At 48.4% G+C, this 23,675-nt stretch overlaps 1 protein-coding gene across 1 annotated transcript in view; it reads right to left on the bottom strand.

Annotated features, from left to right (window-relative positions):
• Positions 1-494: 494 nt before the first annotated feature.
• LOC144509479 (uncharacterized) overlaps positions 495-23,675 on the bottom strand; it is a 77,698-nt gene continuing 54,517 nt past the window's right edge. The window contains exons 3-6 of the mRNA XM_078238387.1: positions 16,077-16,154; positions 5,464-5,560; positions 4,223-4,399; positions 495-1,747 (exon numbers count right to left, since the gene is read on the bottom strand). Coding sequence (XP_078094513.1) covers positions 1,471-1,747; positions 4,223-4,399; positions 5,464-5,560; positions 16,077-16,154 — 629 coding nt within the window. The 3' untranslated portion in view covers positions 495-1,470. The remainder of the gene's footprint in view (positions 1,748-4,222; positions 4,400-5,463; positions 5,561-16,076; positions 16,155-23,675) is intronic.

Consider the following 23,675-nt stretch of genomic DNA (forward strand, 5'->3'; position numbering starts at 1 on the left):
AGATTTTTTAAAATTGAATTCAAATTCCACCATCTGCCGTGGCGGGATTCGAACCCGGGTCCCCTTAGCTGAGCTTCTGGATTAATAGTCTAGCGATTGCCATTGCCTCCCTTAACTGACCTGGTAACAGTACACACACTAGGGCTGAATTTTACTGTCCTGTCTGCCACGGAAATCATAGGTCCTGGGAGAATGTGCAAACTCCACGCAGACAATCACCCGAGGCCGGAGTCGAACCAGGGTCCCCGGCGCAGCAAGGCAGCAGTGCTAACCACAGTGCCACCGTGGCACCCAACTTGTTGCACAGCGTCAGATGTCTTTGTCCTTGAACTGGGATGTCTTTGTCCTTGAACCCCGCCCGCCATGAGAATCGGAGCAGGTGAGGGGCGGACCATGGAAAGATCCATTAACCCCTGGGCGGGATTTTACAGTTTCGGGACAAGCGAGGGCGTAAGTTCCCGCCTGTAGAGTGGAGAATTTCCTGCACACCGTCAGTTCATTCACAAGGGACCACGACCGTGTGTTCACGAGATGGTGGGGGGGGGGGGGCGGAGGCTGACTTTACACCCAGGTGAGGCAACAGAACATTTACAGCGCCAGGGAGCCAGGTTCGATTCCCGGCTCGGGTCACTATCTATGGGGAGTCTGCACGTTCTCCCCGTGTCTGCGTGGGTTTCCTCCGGGTGCTCCGGTTTCCTCCTACACTCCAAAGATGTGAGGGTTAGGTGGATTGGCCGTGCTAAATTGCCCCCCTTAATGTCAGGGGGGACTAGCTGGGGGTAAATGCATGGGATTACGGGGATAGGGCCTGGGTGGGATTGTGGTCGGGGCAGGCCCGATGGGCCTCCTTCTGCACTGTAGGGATTCTATCTATGATTTGCGGATTGCACCCCCGCCTCAGCTTCCTGCTGCAGGTTGGGGGTCTATAAATAGGTGACCAACACCTTTTGTAGTTTTTCTTTGGAGAGCAGGGTCCTTTAATCCTTAGTAGCTCTGCTGGAAAATCTGACCCCTTTGCCAAACCAGACAACTTGCCATCAGAAAGTGAGCATGCAACAAATAAATATCTCATAAATATAAATATTAACCTATAGGTGGGTAACTTCCTTGGATACTTTTGTTTCAGAATGATCTCTTTTGTGTTTTGCAATCTGTTTAAGGGGGGGATAATCTATTCAATTATTTTGACTGCCTTGCCTTTGAAGGGAAGGTTGGGTGTTGCGGGGGGGGGGGGGGGGGGGGGGGGGGGGCGGAGTGCGTCTGAAGTGACAGTGAGGCAAACACAAGTGTTCAACAGCATGGTCTATGTGAAATCGGGTTTCTCACACCACCCCGGGGAGTTTCTGGCAAGGGGGTGCAGAGTGCGTATTGTCAGCACCTGTCCAGATTGTGTGGCACAGCTGGGTAGAAAGCAACAGGGGAGCAGCGGAGGGGGAGGGCGGGGGGAAGGCGTTTGTCCCCCACCGTCTCTCACTGTTCCTTTGCCGATCCGACCTCGTCGAGCCCGGTGGCCATGCCCAGGAGGAAGAGCAGGCTCCTGCGTCTCCTCTTGCCGAAGCTGTGGGGGTCGTCCGTGCTCTTGGGGGCCCTTGCGTCCTTCCCTTTGTTGTTGTTCAATCGATACATGGAGTGGGCCAGGCTGAGGGTCCGACAGATGCCCAGGACACAACGCGGGGGCGAGGACTGGCGGCCGAAGTGACGTCTCGCCGTGTGCTGGTACCGTTTGACTCGGCCTTTCAGCTCAGTGCTGTGGATGAAACCCAAACAAAGGGAAAAGTCCATCAGCGACAGATCACATCGAATCCCGACAGCGCAGAAGGAGGCCATTCGGCCCACCGAGTCTGCACCGACCACAATCCCTGAACAAGCCACTCAGTTCAGGGGCAATAAATTTGGCCCAACCCGTGATGCCCACATCTTGTAAATGAGTTAAAAAAGGAGGGACTGGCTCTGATTGGTTGAGGCGTTGCCATAGAGAATGTACGAGGAGCTATAGACTCCCCCAGGCCTATAGGAGCAAGGCTTCAGCAGACTCCTTATGATCCCTGTGTATGAATTCATTCACAGATAAAAATAACTAGTTCAAACATTACACCTTGTTTGAACTACCTGGGAGGTTGAGGAGCCTATAGATCCCTGTTACTTTCTCCAAGGTGACACTTTGGCCAATCAGAGTCGACTTATCAACCAAGGGGGCACATTGGCACAGTGGTTAACATGTTTCCTCAGAGCATCAGTAACCCCAGGTTCGATTCCGGCCTCGGGTCACTGTCTGTGTGGAGTCTGCACGTTCTCCCCGTGTCTGCGTGGGTTTCCTCCGGGTGCTCCGGTTTCCTCCCATGCTCCAAAGATGTGCAGGTTAGGGGGATTAGCCATGCTAAATTGCCCCTTAGTGTTCAAAGATGTGCAGGTTAGGTGGATTGGCCATAGGAGACAGAGGGTAGTGGTCGAAGGGTCTTTTTCCGGCTGGAGGTCTGTGACCAGTGGTGTTCCGCAGAGCTCTGTACTGGGACCTCTGCTATTTGTGATATATATAAATGATTTGGAAGAAGGTGTAACTGGTGTAATCAGCAAGTTTGCGGATGACACGAAGATGGCTGGACTTGCGGATAGCGAAGAGCATTGTCGGGCAATACAGCAGGATATAGATAGGCTGGAAAATTGGGCGGAGAGGTGGCAGATGGAGTTTAATCCGGATAAATGCGAAGTGATGCATTTTGGAAGAAATAATGTAGGGAGGAGTTATACAATAAATGGCAGAGTCATCAGGAGTATAGAAACACAGAGGGACCTAGGTGTGCAAGTCCACAAATCCTTGAAGGTGGCAACACAGGTGGAGAAGGTGGTGAAGAAGGCATATGGTATGCTTGCCTTTATAGGACGGGGTATAGAGTATAAAAGCTGGAGTCTGATGATGCAGCTGTATAGAACGCTGGTTAGGCCACATTTGGAGTACTGCGTCCAGTTCTGGTTGCCGCACTACCAGAAGGATGTAGAGGCATTAGACAGAGTGCAGAGAAGGTTTACCAGGATGTTGCCTGGTATGGAAGGTCTTAGCTATGAGGAGAGATTGGGTAAACTGGGGTTGTTCTCCCTGGAAAGACGGAGAATGAGGGGAGATCTAATAGAGGTGTACAAGATTATGAAGGGTATAGATAGGGTTAACAGTGGGAAGCTTTTTCCCAGGTCGGAGGTGACGATCACGAGGGGTCACGGGCTCAAGGTGAGAGGGGCGAAGTATAACTCAGACATCAGAGGGACGTTTTTTTACACAGAGGGTGGTGGGGGCCTGGAATGCGCTGCCAAGTAGGGTGGTGGAGGCAGGCACGCTGACATCGTTTAAGACTTACCTGGATAGTCACATGAGCAGCCTGGGAATGGAGGGATACAAACGATTGGTCTAGTTGGACCAAGGAGCGGCACAGGCTTGGAGGGCCGAAGGGCCTGTTTCCTGTGCTGTACTGTTCTTTGTTCTTTGATTGGCCATGCTAAATTGCCCCTTAGTGTTCAAAGATGTGCAGGTTAGGTGGATTGGCCATGCTAAATTGGCCCTAGTGTCCAAAGATGTGCAGGTTAGGTGGATTGGCCATGCTAAATTGGCCCTAGTGTCCAAAGATGTGCAGGTTAGGTGGATTAGTCATGGGGTTACAGGGATTATTTTAAAAATTCACTCGTGGGACATGTGCGTCACTGACCCTTAGAGTGGGATTTTCCGGATGGACTCACCACAATGCCAGAAATTCCCACCCATGATCAATGGACATTTGCTTGGTCTGTGTCCCGCCCACTATGATTCCCACGGCGGGTGGGATGGGAAAATTCCACCCTCAGTGTCTAAAGATGAGTTGGTTATGTAGATTGGCCATGCTAAATTGCCCCTTATTGTCCCAAGATGTCTAGGTTAGAGGCAATAGTGGCGTAAATATGTGGGATTATGGGAATAGGATTGGAGGTAGGTCTAAGTAAAATGCTCTGTCAGAGTTGGTACAGACTTGATGGGCCGTATGGCCTCCTCCTGCACCGTAGGGATTCTATGATTCAATCAACCCCCTATTCTGCTGTAGTACAAATTGTTGTGATTGTTTGAAATTTTGTATTCTTGCATTTGTCCTGATGTGTGCAAGATGAAAAACTTCGGCAACCTGTGTCTTTCCTACACCCACTGAGCCAAGAGAGGAGTTATATTGCGCAGCTTCCCTGCATATTAACACCCACTGAATACCTGTCATTGATGCTTCCCTCGGCATCCACTGCTTTAACATCCGGGGAATCTCCAGCAGAGACGGATGCGGACATGGGGGATTTTGGGACATTCTTTACCTCTCTGTCCATCGCCGCCATATTGGCACTTTTCAGCTTTTGAAGATATGACAGGAAAGCGGGAGATGGAGATGGTTTCCTGCGAAAGGGACGGAGAAACACAGAAGTGGGAAAAATTAAAACTGCCCGTCAGGCTCAACAACTATTTATACTTATATTGGCACCGTGGTTCGCACTGCTGCCTCACAGCGCCAAGGACCCAGGTTCCGGCCTCGGGTCACTGTCTGTGCGGAATCTGCATGTTCCCCCCGTGTCTGCGTGGGTTTCCTCCGGGTGCTCCGGTTTCCTCCCACAATCCAAAGATGTGCAGGTTAGAGAGATTGGCCGTGCTAAATTGCCCCTTAGTGTCCAAAGATGTGCAGGTTAGGTGGATTGGCCATGCTAAATTGCCCCTTAGTGTCTAAAGATGTGCAGGTTAGGTGGATTGGCCATGCTAAATTGTGAGGTTACCTCTCTTTTGTAAAGCCTTCCTCATTGAGCAAAGCTTTGGTCAATGGTATTAATATTTCCTTATTAGAACCAGTGCCACTTTAACATGTTAACAAGGACCATAGAAAGCATCCTTTCTGGTTGTATCACAGCTTGGTATGGCTCCTACTCTGCCCAAGACTGCAAGGAACTACAAAAGGTCATGAATGTAGCCTAATCCATCATGCAGGCCAGCCTCCCATCCATTAACTGTGTCTACACTTCCCACTGCCTCAACAAAGCAGCCAGCATAAACAAGGACCCCGGACATTCTCTCTTCCACTTTCTCCCATCGGGAAAAAGATACAAAAGTCTGAGGTCACGTACCAACCGACTCAAGAACAGCTTCTTCCCTGCTGCCATCAGACTTTTGAATGAATGTTCCTCGCATTAAGTTGATCTTTCTCTACACCCTAGGTATGACTGTAACACTACATTCTGCACTCTCTCCTTCCCTTCTCCCCTAAGTGCTCTGTGAACAGTATGCTTTTTCTGTATAGCGTGCAAGAAACAATACTTTTCGCTCTATCCCAGCGCACATGTGACAATAATAAATCAAATCAAATTATGCTGTGGTGTGCCGTGGAATGTTTTTAATGCACTGAAGGCTCTCCACATTTGCAAGTCGTTGGGTGAAAACCCTCACATAAAATATTCAGTGTAGCGATTTCTCACCTGTCCACGCTCGCCAGCTCCTGCCATTCACCAAGAACCCCCGTGTGAAAATAAAACATCACAATGAGCACTAACGTCACCGCCATGGTCTCCCGATCTGAAATTTCACACATTACAAAATTAATCAAAGTGCGCTTTGCTGCCGTTACGTATCCCCAGCAACCCATTCCATCCCTCACCCTGGCAACAGGCTAAACCAGCCTGTTCGCAACCTCGGTATCTTACTTCTTTTTAAAGTTTATTTATTAGTCAAAAGTAAGGCTTACATTAACACTGCAATGAAGTTACTGTGAAATTCCCCTAGTTGCCACACTTCAGCACCTGTTTGGATCAACACACCCTAACCAGCATGTCTTTCAGACTGAGGGAGGAAACCAGGGCACCCGGAGGAAACCCACACAGACACGGGGAGAACATACAAACTCCACACAGACAGTGACCTAAGCCGGGAGTCGAACCTGGGTCCCTGGCGCTGTGAGACAGCAGTGCTAACCACTGTGCCACCATGCCGTACATGTGACAATAATAAATCAAATCAGATCAGATCTTAAACCGAGGCCACGGATGTCTTTTTACATAAACATAAAAGATCTCTATAAAGAGTAGTGGGCATTCTCTCCTTTGTTCCGGACAATATTTATGTGGGAACTTGCCGGGTGCATATTGCAAGGTTACCATAGTGATCACGCTTCAAAAAAGTGCCTCGTTGCCTGTAAAGCGAATTGAAAAGTCCCGAAGGCTGCTATATAAACATAAGTCTTTCATTCCTCCTGTCCTCCAGTGTTGAAGGCAATGCTTCAACCTACAAGGACTGAGGCAGCTGCCACATTGTCTTTACCTCAGAGGCACTTACCAGCAGAGGACACCAGAGGGCAGACAGGAGCAAAAGAACATTGCAACTCAGAGCTTTGCCTCAAACAAGAAAGCAGACAATGAAATAGATCATGATTAGGCAGCCTGAAAGAGTTGCATTGATATAGCGCCTTTCGTGGCCACTGTTTGTCCCAAAGTGCTACACAGCCGTTGAAGTACTTTTGCAATGCAGCGGTCAGTTCGTCACACAGCAAGATCCCACAATAGCAACCAGATTACATGAAGTTGGGTGAGGTCTTGTTTTTACCAGGACACTGGGGATTAACAGATTAATTGAAAAAGACCCCTTTATCCTCACTCTCTGTCTTCTGCCACTCCACCAATCCTCTATCCATGCCAGGATCTTACCCTTAACACCATGGGCTCTTAACTTATTTAACAGTCTGCTTTGCGGGACCTTGTCAAAAGCCTTCTGGAAATCGAAATAAATCACGTCCACTGGTTCTCCTTTATCTAACTTCCTTGTTACATCCTCAAAGAAGTCTAACAGATTTGTCAGACATGACCTCCCCTTGACAAAGCCGTGCCCTACCTTATCATGCACTTCCAAGTATGGTCTAAAAGTCTTCTGGTCTTATGATTGGCCATGCTAAATTGCCCCTAAGGGCCCCAAGATGTGCAGGTTAGGTGAATTGGCCATGATAAATTGACCCTCAGTGTCCTAAGATGTGCAGGTTAGGTGGATTGGCCACGCTAAATCGCCCCTTAGTGTCCAAAGATGTGTAGTCAGGGGAATTAGCAGGGGAAATACATGGGGTTACAGGGATAGGGCCTGGGTAGCATGCTCTGCCAGAGAGTCAGAACAGACTTGATGGGTTAAAAGGCCTTCTTCTGCACTGCAGGGATTCTTTGATTCTGTAATAGGCAGACAGAAATAAGCTATGCAGTTAGATAATACGAACAAATGGCAGATAGACTTTATCCTGTCTGATTGGGGCTAAATGCCCAGAAACCTTTCTTATTCAAGGGAAATTATCCTCTGAGCCACAATGCTACTCTGTAACTGGCCATTGGAGGGCGGCGCTGAGCTGCCTAGGATGACCTTCTCTCCAGCCTGACATTAACCTTCAAAAATCCTTAATCCCCCATCAGTGACTACTGTGTGATAGCTGCTTAATGCTTGCTAAACATCAACAACATTCAACTCCAATCTCAGTAACAATTCGCTGGAAACTGTGACCGACCACAGCACAAAATCCATGACTAAATTCTCACTCATATCTGCTGAAGCCTCACGTAACCAGCACGAGAAATGGAAATGTTTAAAATGCCAAAGTAAGCAGCTCTCGGCAGAGGCTGGAGTTAACCCACATCAATGGGACACTAGAGGCAGCTTTACTCTGTATCTAACCCCGTGCTGTACCTGTCCTGGGAGTGTTTGATGGGGACAGTGTAGAGGGAGCTTTACTCTGTATCTAACCCCGTTAGATCCCCGTTGGCTATCTCTGGCTATGATAGCCAAGTTCCGCACACATGAGGACGGCCTCAACAGGGATCTTGGGTTCATGTCACACTATCTGTAACCCCCATGACTTGCCTGGGCTTGCAAAATCTCACTAACTGTCCCGGCTGGAGACAATACACATCTCTTTAACCTGTGCTTAACCCTCTCTCCACTCACATTGTCTGTACCTTTAAGACTTGATTACCTGTGAAGACTCGCATTCCAACCATTATTTTGTAAATTGAGTTTCTGTCTTTATATGCCCTGTTTGTGAACTGAAATCCCACTCACCTGATGGAGGGGCAGCGCTCCGAAAGCTAGTGGCTTGTGCTACCAAATAAACCTGTTGGACCTTAACCTGGTGTTGTGAGACCTCTTACTGTGTTTACCCCAGTCCAACGCCGTCATCTCCACATCAATTCACATTAAAACATGGGATGTATTAAACTCAACCCAAGTCATCAAAATTAATGTTGTTGTTTGTCTCTGTGGTTCAGTTGGTCAGAATCACGTATTAACTTGTATTTACATCTAATAGTCTCCTGGGGACAGTGTGCATCACTAAAGTGAAATTTGAACTTTGTCCGTTTGTTTATCCGTTTCTGCTGAATCTTGCTGTCAGCGTTCAAGTGTCAGACGTCATTTGTGAGTTTGGATCATTCCCAGCTCTCTCTTGTTTTTGTACATAGGGTCAGCCTCTGTACTCTGAGAGAACCGGTTCAATACAGAGTAAAGCTTCCTCTGCACTGTCCCCATCAAACACTCCCAGGACAGGTACAGCACGGGGTTAGATACAGAGTTAAGCTCCCTCTACACTGTTCCCCATCAAACACTCCGAGGACAGGTACAGCACGGGGTTAGATACAGAGTAAAGCTCCCTCTACACTGTTCCCCATCAAACACTCCCAGGACAAGTACAGCACAGGGTTCGATACAGAGTAAAGCTCCCTCTACACTGTTCCCCATCAAACACTCCCAGGACAGGTACAGCACGGGGTTAGATACAGAGTAAAGCTCCCTCTACACTGTCCCCATCAAACACTCCCAGGACAGGTACAGCACGGGGTTAGATACAGAGTAAAGCTCCCTCTACACTGTCCCCATTAAGCACTCCCAGGACAGGTACAGCATGGGGTTAGATACAGAGTAAAGCTCCCTCTACACTGTCCCCATCAAACACTTCCAGGACAGGTACAGCACGGGGTTAGATACAGAGTAAAGCTCTCTCTGCTCTGCCCTAACAAACACTGTTGTCACTCCCTGAGTGACCAGTCAGATTGGAATCACTGATTTGCTGATGCTAAGAGACATAACACAAATCCAGAGATTGCAAGGTGGGTGGGTGTAATTCCTCTCCTGGCTTCTCTCCCATTATCCCTTCCCCACTGGATTAAGACTGCATTAAATCCTTTCCTCACAGCATACTGGAGCATTGCAGAAAAAAGCCCTTATCCCACTTGGGCCAGATGTGCAGGTCTGCAGCACACTGGCTCTGGAGGGCCGGACAAGCAAGCTTCCAGAAAGCTGCTTTGAAAACACAGACTGATGAATATTTACTGAGACCTGTGGTATTCCTGCCACCCTGTGCTTCAGAGGAAGGGGAGGGCAGGTCAGCGTTTAACTGTCCGTCAATTGCTTCCTTTCAGCTTTGCTCTCACTCAAAACAGCCGATACCTGGATGTTTTACCCCCCGCTGGATCTCTCAATACGAAGGCTTGTTGTAATGACTCAAGTAACTATTGACCGTATGTGGCATGTGGCAGCGGGATTATTCAGCTACGGAAGGCAAGAACTTCATAGCTGCTTCCAATCCATTACCTAATTGATAAGATACACCCCAAGAGGTGGGCATCACTGGATGGTGATCAGGAACTGGAACCCCTGCCACCTCGCCCGATGAATATCCTAACCAGGCCAATGGACCCTCCAGCGGTGCCCTTGCCAACATCGGTTAGTTATCGCTGAAAAGAGACAGGTTGCCAAAGCTTTGCACCTTGCACTCATCAGGACAAATACAAGAATGCCAAATTTCAAATAATTACAATCATTTATACTACAGGAGGAAAGGGTGATGATTGGTTGGCAAGCTATCTCTAATTGGTCGAGGCATTGCTATGGACAAATAAGAGGGCACTGTAGGCTCTCCAAGCTCCCAATTCAATGACACTTGGCCAATTAGACTCGAATTGCAAGCCAATCAGCAGCCTGTAGTATAAATGGTTACGATTGTTTGAAATTTGGCATTTTTGCATTTGTCCTGATGAGTGCAAGGTGCAAAGCTTTGGCAACCTGTCTCCCTTTGCAGCAATATTTTTAAAATAATTTGTGGGACATGGGCGTCACTGGCTGGGCCAGCATTTATTGCCCATCCCTGGAGTCACATGTAGGCCAGACCGGGTAAGGACGGCAGATTTCCTTCCCTAAACAACATTAGTGAACCAGGTGGGTTTTTCTGACAATGGTTTCATGGTCATCAGTAGATTCTTAATTCCAGATTTTTATTGAATTCAAATTTCACCATCTGCCGTGGCGGGATTCGAACCTGGGTCCCAAAACATGAGCTGAGTTTCCGGATTAATAGTCCAGCGATAATACCACTAGGACTAGGGTGGCACGGTGGTTAACACTGCTGCCTCACAGCACCAGGGACCCGGGTTTGATTCCTGGCTTGGGTCACTGTCTGTGCAGAGTCTGCACGTTCTCCCCGTGTGTGCATGGGTTTCCTCCGGGTGCTCCGGTTTCCTCCCACACTTCAAAGATGTGCGGGTTAGGTGGATTGGCCATGCTAAATTGCCCCTTGGTCATGAAGATAGGGCCTGGGTGGGATTGTTGTCGGTGCAGGCTTGATGGGCCGAATAGCCTCCTTTTGCACTGTAGGATTCTATACATCACCTCCCGCTTTGTGGTTCATAGCTCAGTGACTATCCAGAAATCCGGTTGGGAAGCGATGATGTGTAGCCTATCAGTTGAAGACAGAATCAGTTGCAGTGCAGCCCCATCCAGTTAAATAGCTCCCCTGCCTTTGTTACCTCTCGGCCCAACTATTCCAATGCATTCCCACCTCATAAATCTTGGAACTTCTTCAAATCTCTGTAGCCCGATCCTAATTCGCACCATGTCTCAACCTCACATCACCTCCCGTCCGCACCGACCTCCATTAACTCCTCTTCCAATAACAACTCAATATTAAAATCCTCATCCTTGTTTTGAAATGCCTTCATGCCCTAGGGGCAGCACGGTGGCACAGTGGTTAGCACTGCTGCCTCACAGCGCAGGGACCCGGGTTCGATTCCCGGCTTGGGTCACTGTCTGTGCAGAGTTTGCACATTCTCCCCGTGTCTGCGTGGGTTTTCTCCGGGTGCTCCGGATTCCTCCCACAGTCTGAAAGACGTGCTGGTTATGTGTATTGGCTATGCTAAATTCTCCCTCAGTGTACCTGAACAGGCACCGGAGGGTGGCGACTGGGGGATTTTCACAGTAACTTCATTGCAATGTTAATGTAAGCCTATTTGTGACTAATAAATAAATTTTAACCCTCTTCTCTCTCTCTTTCTCTCTCCTCCTTTAAGATTCTCTTGAAAGATAACTGAGTCTTTGGTTCCCCATCGAGTCTGCACCGAACACAATCTCACCCAGGCCCTATCCCCATAACCCCATGCATTTAGCATAGCTAATACCCCTGACACCAAGGGGCAATTTAGCACGGCCAATCCACCTAACCAGCACATCTTTGGACTGTGGGAGGAAACCGGAGCACCCGAAGGAAACCCTCGCAGACACGGGGGACGACGTGCAAACTCCACACCGACAGTGACCCAAGCCGGGAATCGAACCCAGGTCCCTCATGCTGTGAGGCAGCTGTGATAACTGCTGTGTCATCGCGCTGCTTGCGTTCTGGGTCCTGAATTGGCCAATAACAGCTTGGGTGACTGTCTGTGCGGAGTCTGCACGTTCTCCCCGTGTCTGCGTGGGTTTCCTCCGGGTGCTCCGGTTTCCTCCCACAGTCCGAAAGACGTGCTGGTTAGGGTGCATTGGCCGTGCTAAATTCTCCCTCAGTCTACCCGAACAGGAGTGTGGCAACTGGGGGATTTTTCACAGTAACTTCATCGCAGTGTGAATGCAAACCTACTTGTGACACCAATAAATAAGCTTTAAACTGTCAGAGAGTTGACGCAGACTCGATGGGCCGAATAGTCTCTTCTGCACTGTAGGGATTGCATGATGATTCTATGATTCATAGCTCTAGACAACAACATACATGTAAAAGTGCATGTTACCACAACACGTGCACTCTGAGTGAAGTGTAACATGCCACCACGTTGGGTTGGTAGGATATGATTTGTGGCACCTTGCAGGTGCCCGAACGGGCGCCGGAGTGTGGCGACTAGGAGGATTTTCACAGTACTTCATTGCAGGGTTAATGTAAGCCTACTTGGCCTTGGAGGGAGTGCAGAGAAGGTTCACCAGGTTGATACCAGAGATGAGGGGTGTTGATTATGAGGAGAGACTGAGCAGATTGGGTTTGTATTCGTTGGAATTTAGAAGGCTGAGGGGGGATCTTATGGAGACCTATAAGATAATGAAGGGGCTGGATAGGGTAGAGATGGAGAGACTCTTTCCACTTAGAAAGGAAACTAGAACGAGAGGGCACAGCCTCAAAATAAAGGGGGGTTGGTTAAGGACAGAGTTGAGGTGGAACTTCTTCTCTCAGAGGGTGGTGAATCTCTGGAATTCTCTGCCCACTGAAGTGGTGGAGGCTACCTCGTTGAATATGTTTAAATCACGGATAGATGGATTCCTGATCGGTAAGTGAATTAGGGGTTATAGGGATCAGGCGGGTAAGTGGAACTGATCCACTTCAGATCAGCCATGATCTTATTGAATGGCGGGGCAGGCTCGAGGGGCTAGATGGCCTACTCCTGCTCCTATTTCTTATGTTCTTATGACACTAATAAATAAACTTTAACTGATTTATTTCTATATTTCATTCATTACGTGACACCGCATCAATTGAATACACCAAATAAAGACAGAACAGTTTGAATACACACTGGCTCATTATTGATGACTCATTAAGCTGCAAATGCCCCAGTTTGCACGTCGCAAGATATTCTGAGTTTCAGGCACCTGGGCTATGTTGACTCTCTTGCTGAGACAGTGCACAGTTCCGTGCTGCCACTGTGCTCAATGCCCCTGAGCTAGGGATGGGTTAACAAACTCAGCGTGGTGGCTTCAGATTGCAAAGCTGTGACTCACTCCCGCGTGCATGTCTGCTCAGGCCGGGCCTCAGCTGCGAGGCCCTCCCCTCGGTTCAATAGCTCGTCTGGAAAATCACAGCTCGACTCCATCACACCGGCACTGACACCCATCACGTTTCAGTTCGAGCGACTGGAAAAAGAGATCTGGGGACATAACCCTGGCGACTGCCCACCCTGGCCACGTCCACCAGCCCCTTGCAGGCTGGCACAGGGGCAAATTCTACCCTCAACCCAACTCCAGTTCAAACCGGGCGAGGCGGGAGGTGAGGGGGGATGGGGAAGCTTCGTGGTAATGTCATTGGACCAGTTGTAATCCAGACCCAAGCAAACTGTCCAGAGAACATGAGTTCAAATCCCACCAAGGCAGTTAATTGAATTCAAATTCAGTGAATGTAGCCCAAATAGAAAGATCGTCATGGTTATGGACTCCATGACAACCACTGATTGTTGATAAACATCCACCTGGTTCACTAATGTCCCTTTAGAGAAGGAAATCTGCCGTCCTTACCCGGTCTGGCTTACATGTGACTCCAGAGCCATAGCAATGTGGTTGACTCTTAACAAGGCTGGATCATAGAATCCCTACAATGCAGAAGGAGGCCATTCGGCCCATTGAGTCTGCACCAGCCACAATCCCACCCAGGCCCTATCCCCATAACCCCACCTCTTTACCCTAGCTAGTCCCCCTGACACAAAGTGGCAATTTAGCACGGCCAATCCACCTAACCCACGCATCTTTGGACTGCGGGAGGAAACCGGAGCACCCAGAGGAAACCCATGCAGACACGAGGAGAACGTACAAACACAGATAGGTTGAATCTTTGTTCCCTGGTGCAAGGAAAATGAGAGAGTGACCTTATGGAGGTTTATGAAATCATGGGGGGGCATAGATAAGGTGAATAGCAAAAGGTCTTTTCCTCAGGGTAGGCGAGTCTTAAACTAGAGGGCACAGGTTTAAGGTGAGAGAGGAAAGATTTAAAAGGGACCTGAGGGGGGGGTGACTTTTTCACACAGAGGGTGGTGCGTGTATGGAATGAGCTGCCAGAGGAGGTGGTAGAGGCGGGTATAATTACAACATTTGAAATACATTTGGACAGGTACATGGATGGGAAAGGTTTAGAGGGATATGGGCCAAATGGGGACCAGTTCAGATTAGGAAACCAGCATGGACGAGTTGGGCCGAAGGGCCTGTTTCTGTGCTGTACATCTCCATGACTCCGTATGGTTTAGAAAGCCACTCAAGTTCAAGGACAATTAGGCACGGGTAACAAATGCCAGCCTTGCCCTTGCCCCAGGAACGAATAAATTTTAAAAAGGTAACTCAGCCTGGATTGGAGATTAAATCTGGGACACTCAATGCTGAGTAATCGCCCTTCAGCTGTCCGTCAATAGCTGAATCCATCTTGTTAACTGACAGTCACATTGAGAAGCATCTTACTAAGGATCGCCCCATGCGTGCAGTAACGCCTGATAAATATTTGTCATCAATTTGTTTTCAGATTGCATCACCTTTACGGTTGTAGGTAATACATCCCCATCAAACGAGAAGCAAAGCCATCTCGATCCTGAGGGACTGCCTGACAAGAATACTTGAGTGCTGGGAATGACAGGTGGGAATTCTGTCAGGCAAAATTGTGGAGATTTTCCCCTAGTATCTCTGTCCCCTTAAAGTTTTAAACACTGATTGGAATCGCTGCTGTGCTGGGACAACTGACCTCTGACAGAAAAGTTTCAACTTCATTTAGTAGTGTCACAAGTAGGCTTACATTAACACTACAATGAAGTTACACAATGGTTAGCACTGCTGCCTCACATCGCCAGGGATCCGGGTTCGATTCCCGGCTTGGATCACTGTCTGTGTGGAGTCTGCACGTTCTCCCCGTGTCTGCGTGGGTTTCCTCCAGATGCTCTGGTTTCCTCCCACGCTCCAAAGATGTGCAGGTTCGGGGCATTGGCCATGCTAAATTCTCCCTCAGTGTACCCGAACAGGCGCTGGAGTGTGGCGACTAGGGGATTTTCACAGTAACTTCATTGCAGTGTTAATGTAAGCCTACTTGTGACTAATAAACTTTACTATTTTTTAACTGTGAAAATCCCCGAGTCGCCACACTCTGCCGCCTGTTCAGGTACACTGAGGGAGAATTTATCCAATGCACCTAACCAGCACGTCTTTCAGACTGTGGGAGGAAACTGGAGCACCCAGAGGAAACCCACGCAGACACTGGGGGAACTCCGCACAGACAGTGACCCAAGCTGGGAATCGAGCCTGGGTCCCTGGCGCTGTGAGGCAGCAGTGCTAACCACTGTCCCACTGTGCCATCCCCTTTGATTTTAGCACACAGATCATGGAGTGGGAATTGAACCAAGAACCTTGCGTCTCTGAGGTGAGGGAGCTACCAACTGAACCATAGCTGAGACATACTGGGTAATGCACTGATAATTGACTGATGTAGCCCAGTTACAATTGTCACCCTCAGAAGAATCAGAAGTTACAATGTCAACGTTATTCTTTTAAGTCCTTTAAAGGTGGCACGGTGGCACAGTGGTTAGCACTGCTGCCTCACAGCGCTAGGAACCCAGGTTCGATTCCTGCCTCGGGTCGCTGTCTGTGCAGAGTTTGCACATTCTCCCCGTGTCTGCGTGGGTTTCCTCCGGGTGCTCCAGTTTCCTCCCACATTCCAACAATGCGCAGGTTAGGTGGATTGGCCATGCATAATTGCCCCTGAGAGTCACGGGTATTAGCAGGGTAAATACGTGGGGTTACAGGGATAAGGCTTGGGTGGGATTGTTGTCAGTCCAGGCTCGATGGGCCAAATGGCCCTCTTCCTGCACTGTAGGGACTCTATGGTTCTATGAATTTCCCTGACTGATGCAATCACTTGTCAAGGCAATCCATTCAAGCATTTCAGTAAACACAGATGTTAACTGTGAAATAAAAAGTTATATCCTAACAGTTCTAACCCTGTTTAAAATTAAATTAAAAGTAAAGCAGGGACTTCAGACTCTGAACTATCTGGCTGTGTAATAATAGCACTTACTTCTCAATCGCCAATCCTGGTACTTGTCCAGCTGCTGAGTGTTGCTCAGTCTCCTGCTCTGCTGACTTGTGCTGTGGTCTGAGAGTTTTTTATATCTTTGAAAGAGGGCGGGGCCTGAGAATCGCACACACACACACACACACACACACAGAGAAACACAGATGGACGTTTTTCATCAGTTCTTCCTTTTCAAGGAATTTCAATGTATCCTGTTCCCTTTGGTAAGGGGGGGGGAAAGATTATTTGAAGACGCACTGACTTGTGGCATGAGACTGCTCCTCGTAACATTTCTGTCCTCCAGACCTCCTCACGAGTTACTTTAGGAGGACGTGACCGGTTCGTTCAGTATTAGAATGGAATAGAACAGAACAGCATAGAATCCCTGCGGTGCAGAAGCAGGCCATTTGGCCCATCGGGTCTGCACTGACTCTCCGACAGAGTATCCAACCTAGACCCCATCCTCACACATTTACCCTGCTAATTCCCCGCCCTAAACAACTTGGGACATTAACAGGCAATTTAGCATGGCTAATCCTCTCAACCTACACATCTTTATACACCATGGGGCAATTCAGCATGTCTAATCCCCCTAATCTATACATCTTTGGACACCAAGGGACAATTTAGCATGGCTAATCCCCCTAACCCACACATCTTTGGATACTAAGGGGCAATTTAGCATGGCTAATCCCCTACCCTACACATCTTTGGACACTAAGGAGCAATTTAGCATGGCTAATCTCCTACCCCACACACCTTCCCCTAACCTACACATCTTTGGACACTAAGGGGCAATTTAGCATGGCCAATCCTGTGTCGGGGGACTAGCTAGGGTAAATGTATGGGGTTATGGGAATAGGGCCAAGGTGGGATTGTGGTCAGTGCAGACTCGATGGGCCGAATGGCCTCCTTTTGCAGTGTAGGGTTTCTATGATTCTATGATTCTATGAATAAGGGGCAATTTTAGCATGGCCAATCCACCTAAACGACACATCTTTGGATTGTGGGAGGAAACCGGAGCACCCGGGGGAAACCCACACAGACACGGGGGGAATGTGCAAACTCAGCACAGACAGTGTCCCAAGCTGGGAATCGAACCCAGATCGCTGACGCTGTGAGGCAGCAGTGCTAACCACTGTGCCACCATGCCGCCCTGTGTTTGACCGAGTCATGAAAGAATTTGTATTTATACAGCGCCGTTTGCCAAATCTCAAAACGTTTCACTACCGATGAACCACGTTTCAAGCATAGTCCCTGACGCAGGAAATTCAGAGCCAATTTGTGCATAGAAATCTCCCACAAACAGCAATGTGATCATCACCAGCTCAGTGCATTTTTGGCCACTTTGGCTGAGGGAGAAAAGTTGCTCAGAACTCCCTTCCCCTGCTCTTCTTTGAGTAAGTACCTTTCCCGTGTGAGAGTTCAGAAAGTTTCTCAGCTTAACGTCTCACTGAAAGAAGGCACCACCGGCAGTGCAGCACTCCCTCAGTGCTGCACTGGGAGTGCTCAGGCAGCTGGAGCAGGGCTTGGAATTACCCAGTTTCTGACTCAGAGTGAGATGTGGTCTCCGGGTTCTGGCTGTGTGGTATTGAGCCATGAGGAATTGTAAATGGCAAGCGTAGGGGAGATCATGGTCTCATGGTATTATGGTGAGACTATTAATCCAGAAACTCAGCTAATGTTCTGGGGACCCGGGTTCGAATCCCACCACGGCAGATGGTGGAATTTGAATTCAATAAAAAATATCTGGAATTAAGAATCTGATAACCATGAAACCATTGTCGGAAAAACCCGTCTGGTTCACTAATGTCCCTTTAGGGAAGGAAATCTGCCGTCCTTACCCGGTCTGGCCTACATGTGACTCTAGAGCCACAGCAATGTGGTTGACTCTCAACTGCTCTCCAAGGGCAACTAGGGATGGGCAATAAATGCTGGCCCAGCCAGCGACGCCCATGTCCCACAAATGAATAAAAATAAATTTCCCGCTCTGTGTTCAGATAGCTGTTCCTAACATCCAGGGTGGTTTTGGGATATTTCACAGGATCTCAATGTCTCTGAGCTCGGGAGAAGGGTTTCTGCTCAGAATTGATGAATGAATTTAACTACAACAGTTGAATGGCTTGTGGATATGTCCAGGCCTGCACACATCCATCTGGGTGAGACAGCGGGGTTTGACAGGCAAAACACTACCTCACCCAACAGGCACCTTCACACTGAGAAAACACACATGCCCCTTTAATATGTGCTGTGCCAAATATGGCCAACAGAGGTCAGCACTTATCATAGAATCCCTACAGTGCAGAATGAGGCCATTCAGCCCATCGAGCCTGCAACAAGAACTATACCCTCCAGGCCCTATTCCCGTAACCCCATGTATTTTTTGATTTGATTTGATTTATTGTTGTCACATGTATTTGTACACAGTGAAAAATATTGTTTCTTGTGCGCTACACAGACAAAGCATACTGTTCATAGAGAAGGAAAGGAGAGAGTGCAGAATGAAGTGTTACAGTCACAGCTAGGGTGTAGAGAAAATCAACATCGTGCGAGGTAGGTCCATTCAAAAATCTGATGGCAACAGGGAAGAAGCTGTTCTTGAGTCAGTTAGTACGTGACCTCAGACATTTTGTATCTTTTTCCCCATGGAAAAAGGTAGAAGAGAGAATGTCCGGGGTGCGTGGGGTCCTTTATTATGCTGGCTGCTTTGCCGAGGCAGCGGGAAGTGTAGACAGAGTCAATGGATGGGAGGCTGGTTTGCGTGATGGATTGGGCTTCGTTCACGACCCTTTGTAGTTTCTTGCGGTCTTGGGCAGAGCAGGAGCCATACCAAGCTGTGATACAACCAGAAAGAATGCTTTCTATGGTGCAGCTGTAAAAATTGGTGAGAGTCGTAGCTGACATGCCGAATTTCCTTAGTCTTCTGAGATAGTAGAGGCGTTGGTGGGGCTTTCTTAACTATAGTGTCGGCATGGGGGAACCAGGACAGGCTATTGGTGATCTGGACCCCTAAGAACTTGTAGCCTATTATTTACCCTGCTAACCCCCCGACACTGAGGGATAATTTGCCATGGCCAATACACCCAACCTGCACATCCATTCATAGAATACCCACTGTGCAGAAGGAAACCATTCGGCCCATTGAGTCCGCACCGACTTTCGTACCCAATATCCCACCCAGGCCCTATCCCTGATACCTACGTATTTGCCCCATTAATCCCCCTAACCTACACATTTTGGGACACTAAGGGGCAATTTAGCCATGGCCAATCCACCCTAATCGTCACATGTTTGGAATGGGGGAGGAAACCGGAGCACCCAGAGAAAACCCATGCTGACACGGGGAGAACGTGCAAACTCCATGCAGTCACCCGAGGCCGGACCTGAACCCGGGTCCCTGGCACTGGGAGGCAGCAGTGCTAACCATTGTGCCACCATGCCACACTTGGATTAGGTGGGGATTCACTATGAAACTCTTCTTTCCATATAGCAGTAATATCAAGTGTGATAATGTTGGTTCACCAATGTCCTTTAGGGAAGGAAATCTGCCGTCCTTACCCGGTCTGGCCTACATGTGACTCCAGAGCCACAGCAATGTGGTTGACTCTCAACTGTCCTCGGGCAACTAGGGATGGGCAATAAATGCTGATGTGGAGATGCCGGCGTTGGATTGGGGTAAACACAGTAAGAGTTTTAACAACACCAGGTTAAAGTCCAACAGGTTTATTTGGTAGCTAATGGCATTTGCTACCAAATAAACCTGCTGGACTTTAACCTGGTGTTGTTAAAACTCTTACAATAAATGCTGGCTAGCCAGCGACACCCATGTCCCATGAATGAATAAAAAGGATACCTAATCTCCAAGGGTTAAGTTACAAGGAAAAGTTCATGCATTCGAATCCCTAAAACTCTGATAGTTGAAGAGTAATTAAGCCGATGTTTTCTGGATATGAAAAGAAACACATGGGATGGATTGGGTGAAAATATTCCCACGAGTTTAGATGTCTCAAACAAGAGGGAACAGTTAAAAATTTACAGCCAGATCTTTCAAGAATGAAATTAGAACATACTTCTTTGAATCAATCGCAGAATGGTTATAGCACGGAAGGAGGCCATTCGACCCGTCATTCTGTGCTGTCTCTCCAATAGAGTTTTTTTTCCCTGTGCCTCTGCTGTCCTTCATCCCATAACCCAACACATTCGCTTTTCAGATATTAGTCCAATTCCCTTGTGAACATCTTGACTGATCCTGCCTCCAGCACACTCAGGCAGCACAGTCCAGATTACTGTCTGAGGAAAAGTTAAAGTTAAAGTTTATTTATTAGTCACAAGTAAGCTTACATTAACACTGCAATGAAGTTACTGTGAAAATCCCCAAGCCGCTGCCCTCTGGCGCCTGTTTGGGTACACTGAGGGAGAATTTAGCCTGGCCAATGCACCCTAACCAGCACGTATTTTGGACTGTGGGAGGAAACCGAGGCACCTGGAGGAAACCCACGCAGACACGGGGAGAACATGAAAGAACGAGAAATAGGGTATTCCAGAGCTTTAGCACCTATCCGGCTGCCGATGGTGGACTGGTCGAAATTGGGAATGTTGAAAGTTGGGAACGCCAATGAAAATGAGGCCAGAATTAAAGGAACACAGAGATCTCCAACAGTTGTGGGGTACACTGAGGGAGAATTCGGGAATGTTCGAAGTCGGGAATACTGGATGTCGGGAATGCTGGAAGTCGGGAATGCCAATGCAAAGGAGGCCAGAATTAAAGGAAGGCAGGGATCTCCGAGAGTTGTCAGGGCTGAAGGAGATTACAGGGAAAGAGGGAAAGGGTGAGGCCATGCAGGAATCTGAAAACAAGGATGAGAATTTTAATCTTCTGGCCTTTCCAGGAAGAGCCAACATGGGCTGCTGGCAAGAGGGACTTGCTGCAAGACAGGATACAGGCGGCAGAGTTTGGGACAAGCTGAGGAAATTGCAAACCAGTTATGCTGAAGGGAAAGTGAAATAATTTTGAGGGATCCAGTGGGTGGAGAGTCACAACTTGCTAACTAATAATTGGGATGCATTCAGGAAAAGGACTTCACGCCTAATTTAACAGGCTGGGGATTTTCCCACTGATGTTACTGGAATGATAACTGATGTAATGCTGATGGAATGTACCTGGCTTATCAGAAATTCTCTGACACTTCTACTCAATGACAAAGGGATTTGATTTGATTTATTGTTGTCACATGTATTAGCATACAGTGAAAAGTATTGTTTCTTGCGCGCTATACAGACAAAGCATACTGTTCATAGAGAAGGAAAGGAGAGAATGCAGAATGTAGTGTTACAGTCATAGCTAGGATGTAGAGAAAGATCAACTTAATGCAAGGTAGGTCCATTCAAAAGTCTGATGGCAGCAGGGAAGAAGCTGTTCTTGAGTCGGTTGGTACGTGACCTCAGACTTTTGTATCACTGTCCCAGCGGAAGAAGGTGGAAGAGAGAATATCACAACACCGCAATGAGGTTACTGTGAAAATCCCCCAGTCGCCACACTCCGGTGCCTGTTCGGGTACACTGAGGGAGAATTTAGCATGGTCAATGCACCCTAACCAGCACGTCTTTCGGACTGTGGGAGGAAACCGGAGCACCCGGAGGAAACCCACGCAGACATGGGAAGAACGTGCAGACTCTGCACAGACAGTGACCCAAGCCGGGAATCGAACCCGAGTCCCTGGCGCTGTGAGGCAGCAGCGCTAACCACTGTGCCACCATTCTGCCCTCTGTGCCACTCAAAGTTAGCATCCGGGAGTTTCCTGTGGTGAGCCCCACCTTTGGCGGCACCAGTAAATCCCACAGGCAGGCGGGAATGGAAAATCCCACTGATCGCCTCCAGACTGACTTGATTCTTCAACGTGACTGAGATTTTCCAGCAATTTCTGCATTTATTTCAGAATTCCAGCATCCGCTAATCACTGTGCCACCCAGAAAGAGGGTATTCCAGAGCTTTAACACCTAGCCAGGTGATGGAGCGGCTGCCGATGGTGGACTGGTTGAAACTGGGAATGCTAAAAGTTGGGAATGCCAATGAAAATGAGGCCAGAATTAGAGGAACAGAGATCTCCAACAATTGTGGGGTACACTGAGGGAGAATTCAGGAATGCAGGAAGTCGGGAGTACTGGACGTCGGGAATGCTGGAAGTCAGGAATGCCAATGAAAATGAGGCCAGAATTAGAGGAACACAGAGATCTCCAACAGTTGTGGGGTACACTGAGGGAGAATTCGGGAATGCTCGAAGTTGGGAATACTGGTTGTCGGGAAAGCTGGAAGTCAGGAATGCCAATGCAAAGGAGGCCAAAATTAAAGGAAGGCAGGGATCTCCGAGAGTTGTCGGGGCTGAAGGAGATTACAGGGAAAGAGGGAAAGGGCGAGGCCACGCCAGAATCTGAAAACAAGGATGAGAATTTTAACCTTCTGGTCTTTCCAGGAAGAACCAACATGGGCTGCTGGCAAGAGGGACTTGCTGCAAGACAGGATACAGGCGGCAGAGTTTGGGACAAGCTGAGGAAATTGCAAACCAGTTATGCTGCAGGGAAAGTGAAAAGGTTTTGAGGGATCCAGTGGGTGGAGAGTCACAACTTGCTAACTAATGATCGGAATGCATTCAGGAAAAGGACTTCGCGCCTAATTAACAGGCTGGGGATTTTCCCACTGATGTTACTGGAATGATAACTGATGTAATGCTGATGGAATATACCGTAATAAGTAGCCAACACCAGGTTAAAGTCCAACAGGTTTAGTTGGTACCTGGTTTATCAGAAATGTACCTGGTTTATCCTCTGACACCTCTGCTCAATGGCAAAGGGATTTGATTTGATTTGATTTATTATTATCACATGTATTGGTATACAGTGAAAAGTATTGTTTCTTGCACGCTGTACAGACACAGCATACCGTGCGTAGAGAAAGAAAGGAGAGAGTGCAGAATGTAGTGTTACAGTCATAGCTAGGGTGTAGAGAAAGATCAACTTAATGCACGGTTGGTCCATTCAAATGTCTGACAGCAGCAGAGAATTTGGCCCATGGAGTCTGCACCGACCACAATCCCACCCAGGGCCCTATCCCCATAACCCCATGCATTTACCCTAGTTAGTCCACCTGACACTAAGGGGCAATTTAGCTTGGCCAATCCACCTAACCCGCATATCTTTGGAATGTGGGAGGAAACCGGAGCACCCGGAGGAAACCCATGCAGACACGGGGAGAACGTGCAAACTCCACACAGACAGTGACCCAAGCCGGGAATCAAACCCGGGTCCCTGGCGCTGTGAGGCAGCTGTGCTAACCACTGTGCCAACCACTGTGCCACCGTGCCACCCCATGTGCCACCATAGCGCCCTTGTGAGGTAGGTCCATTTAAAAGTCTGATGGCAGCAGGGAAGAAGCTGTTCTTGAGTCGGTTGGTACGTGACCTCAGACTTTTGTATCTTTTTCCCGACAGAAGAAGGTGGAAGAGAGAATGTTCGGGGTGTGTGGGATCCTTGATTATGCTGGCTGCTTTGCCGAGACAGTGGAAGTGTAGACGGAGTCAATGGATGGGAGGCTGGTTTGTGTGGTGG

This window comes from Mustelus asterias, chromosome 21 (genome assembly GCF_964213995.1).
Source record: "Mustelus asterias chromosome 21, sMusAst1.hap1.1, whole genome shotgun sequence".
Taxonomy (NCBI): Eukaryota; Metazoa; Chordata; class Chondrichthyes; order Carcharhiniformes; family Triakidae; genus Mustelus; species Mustelus asterias.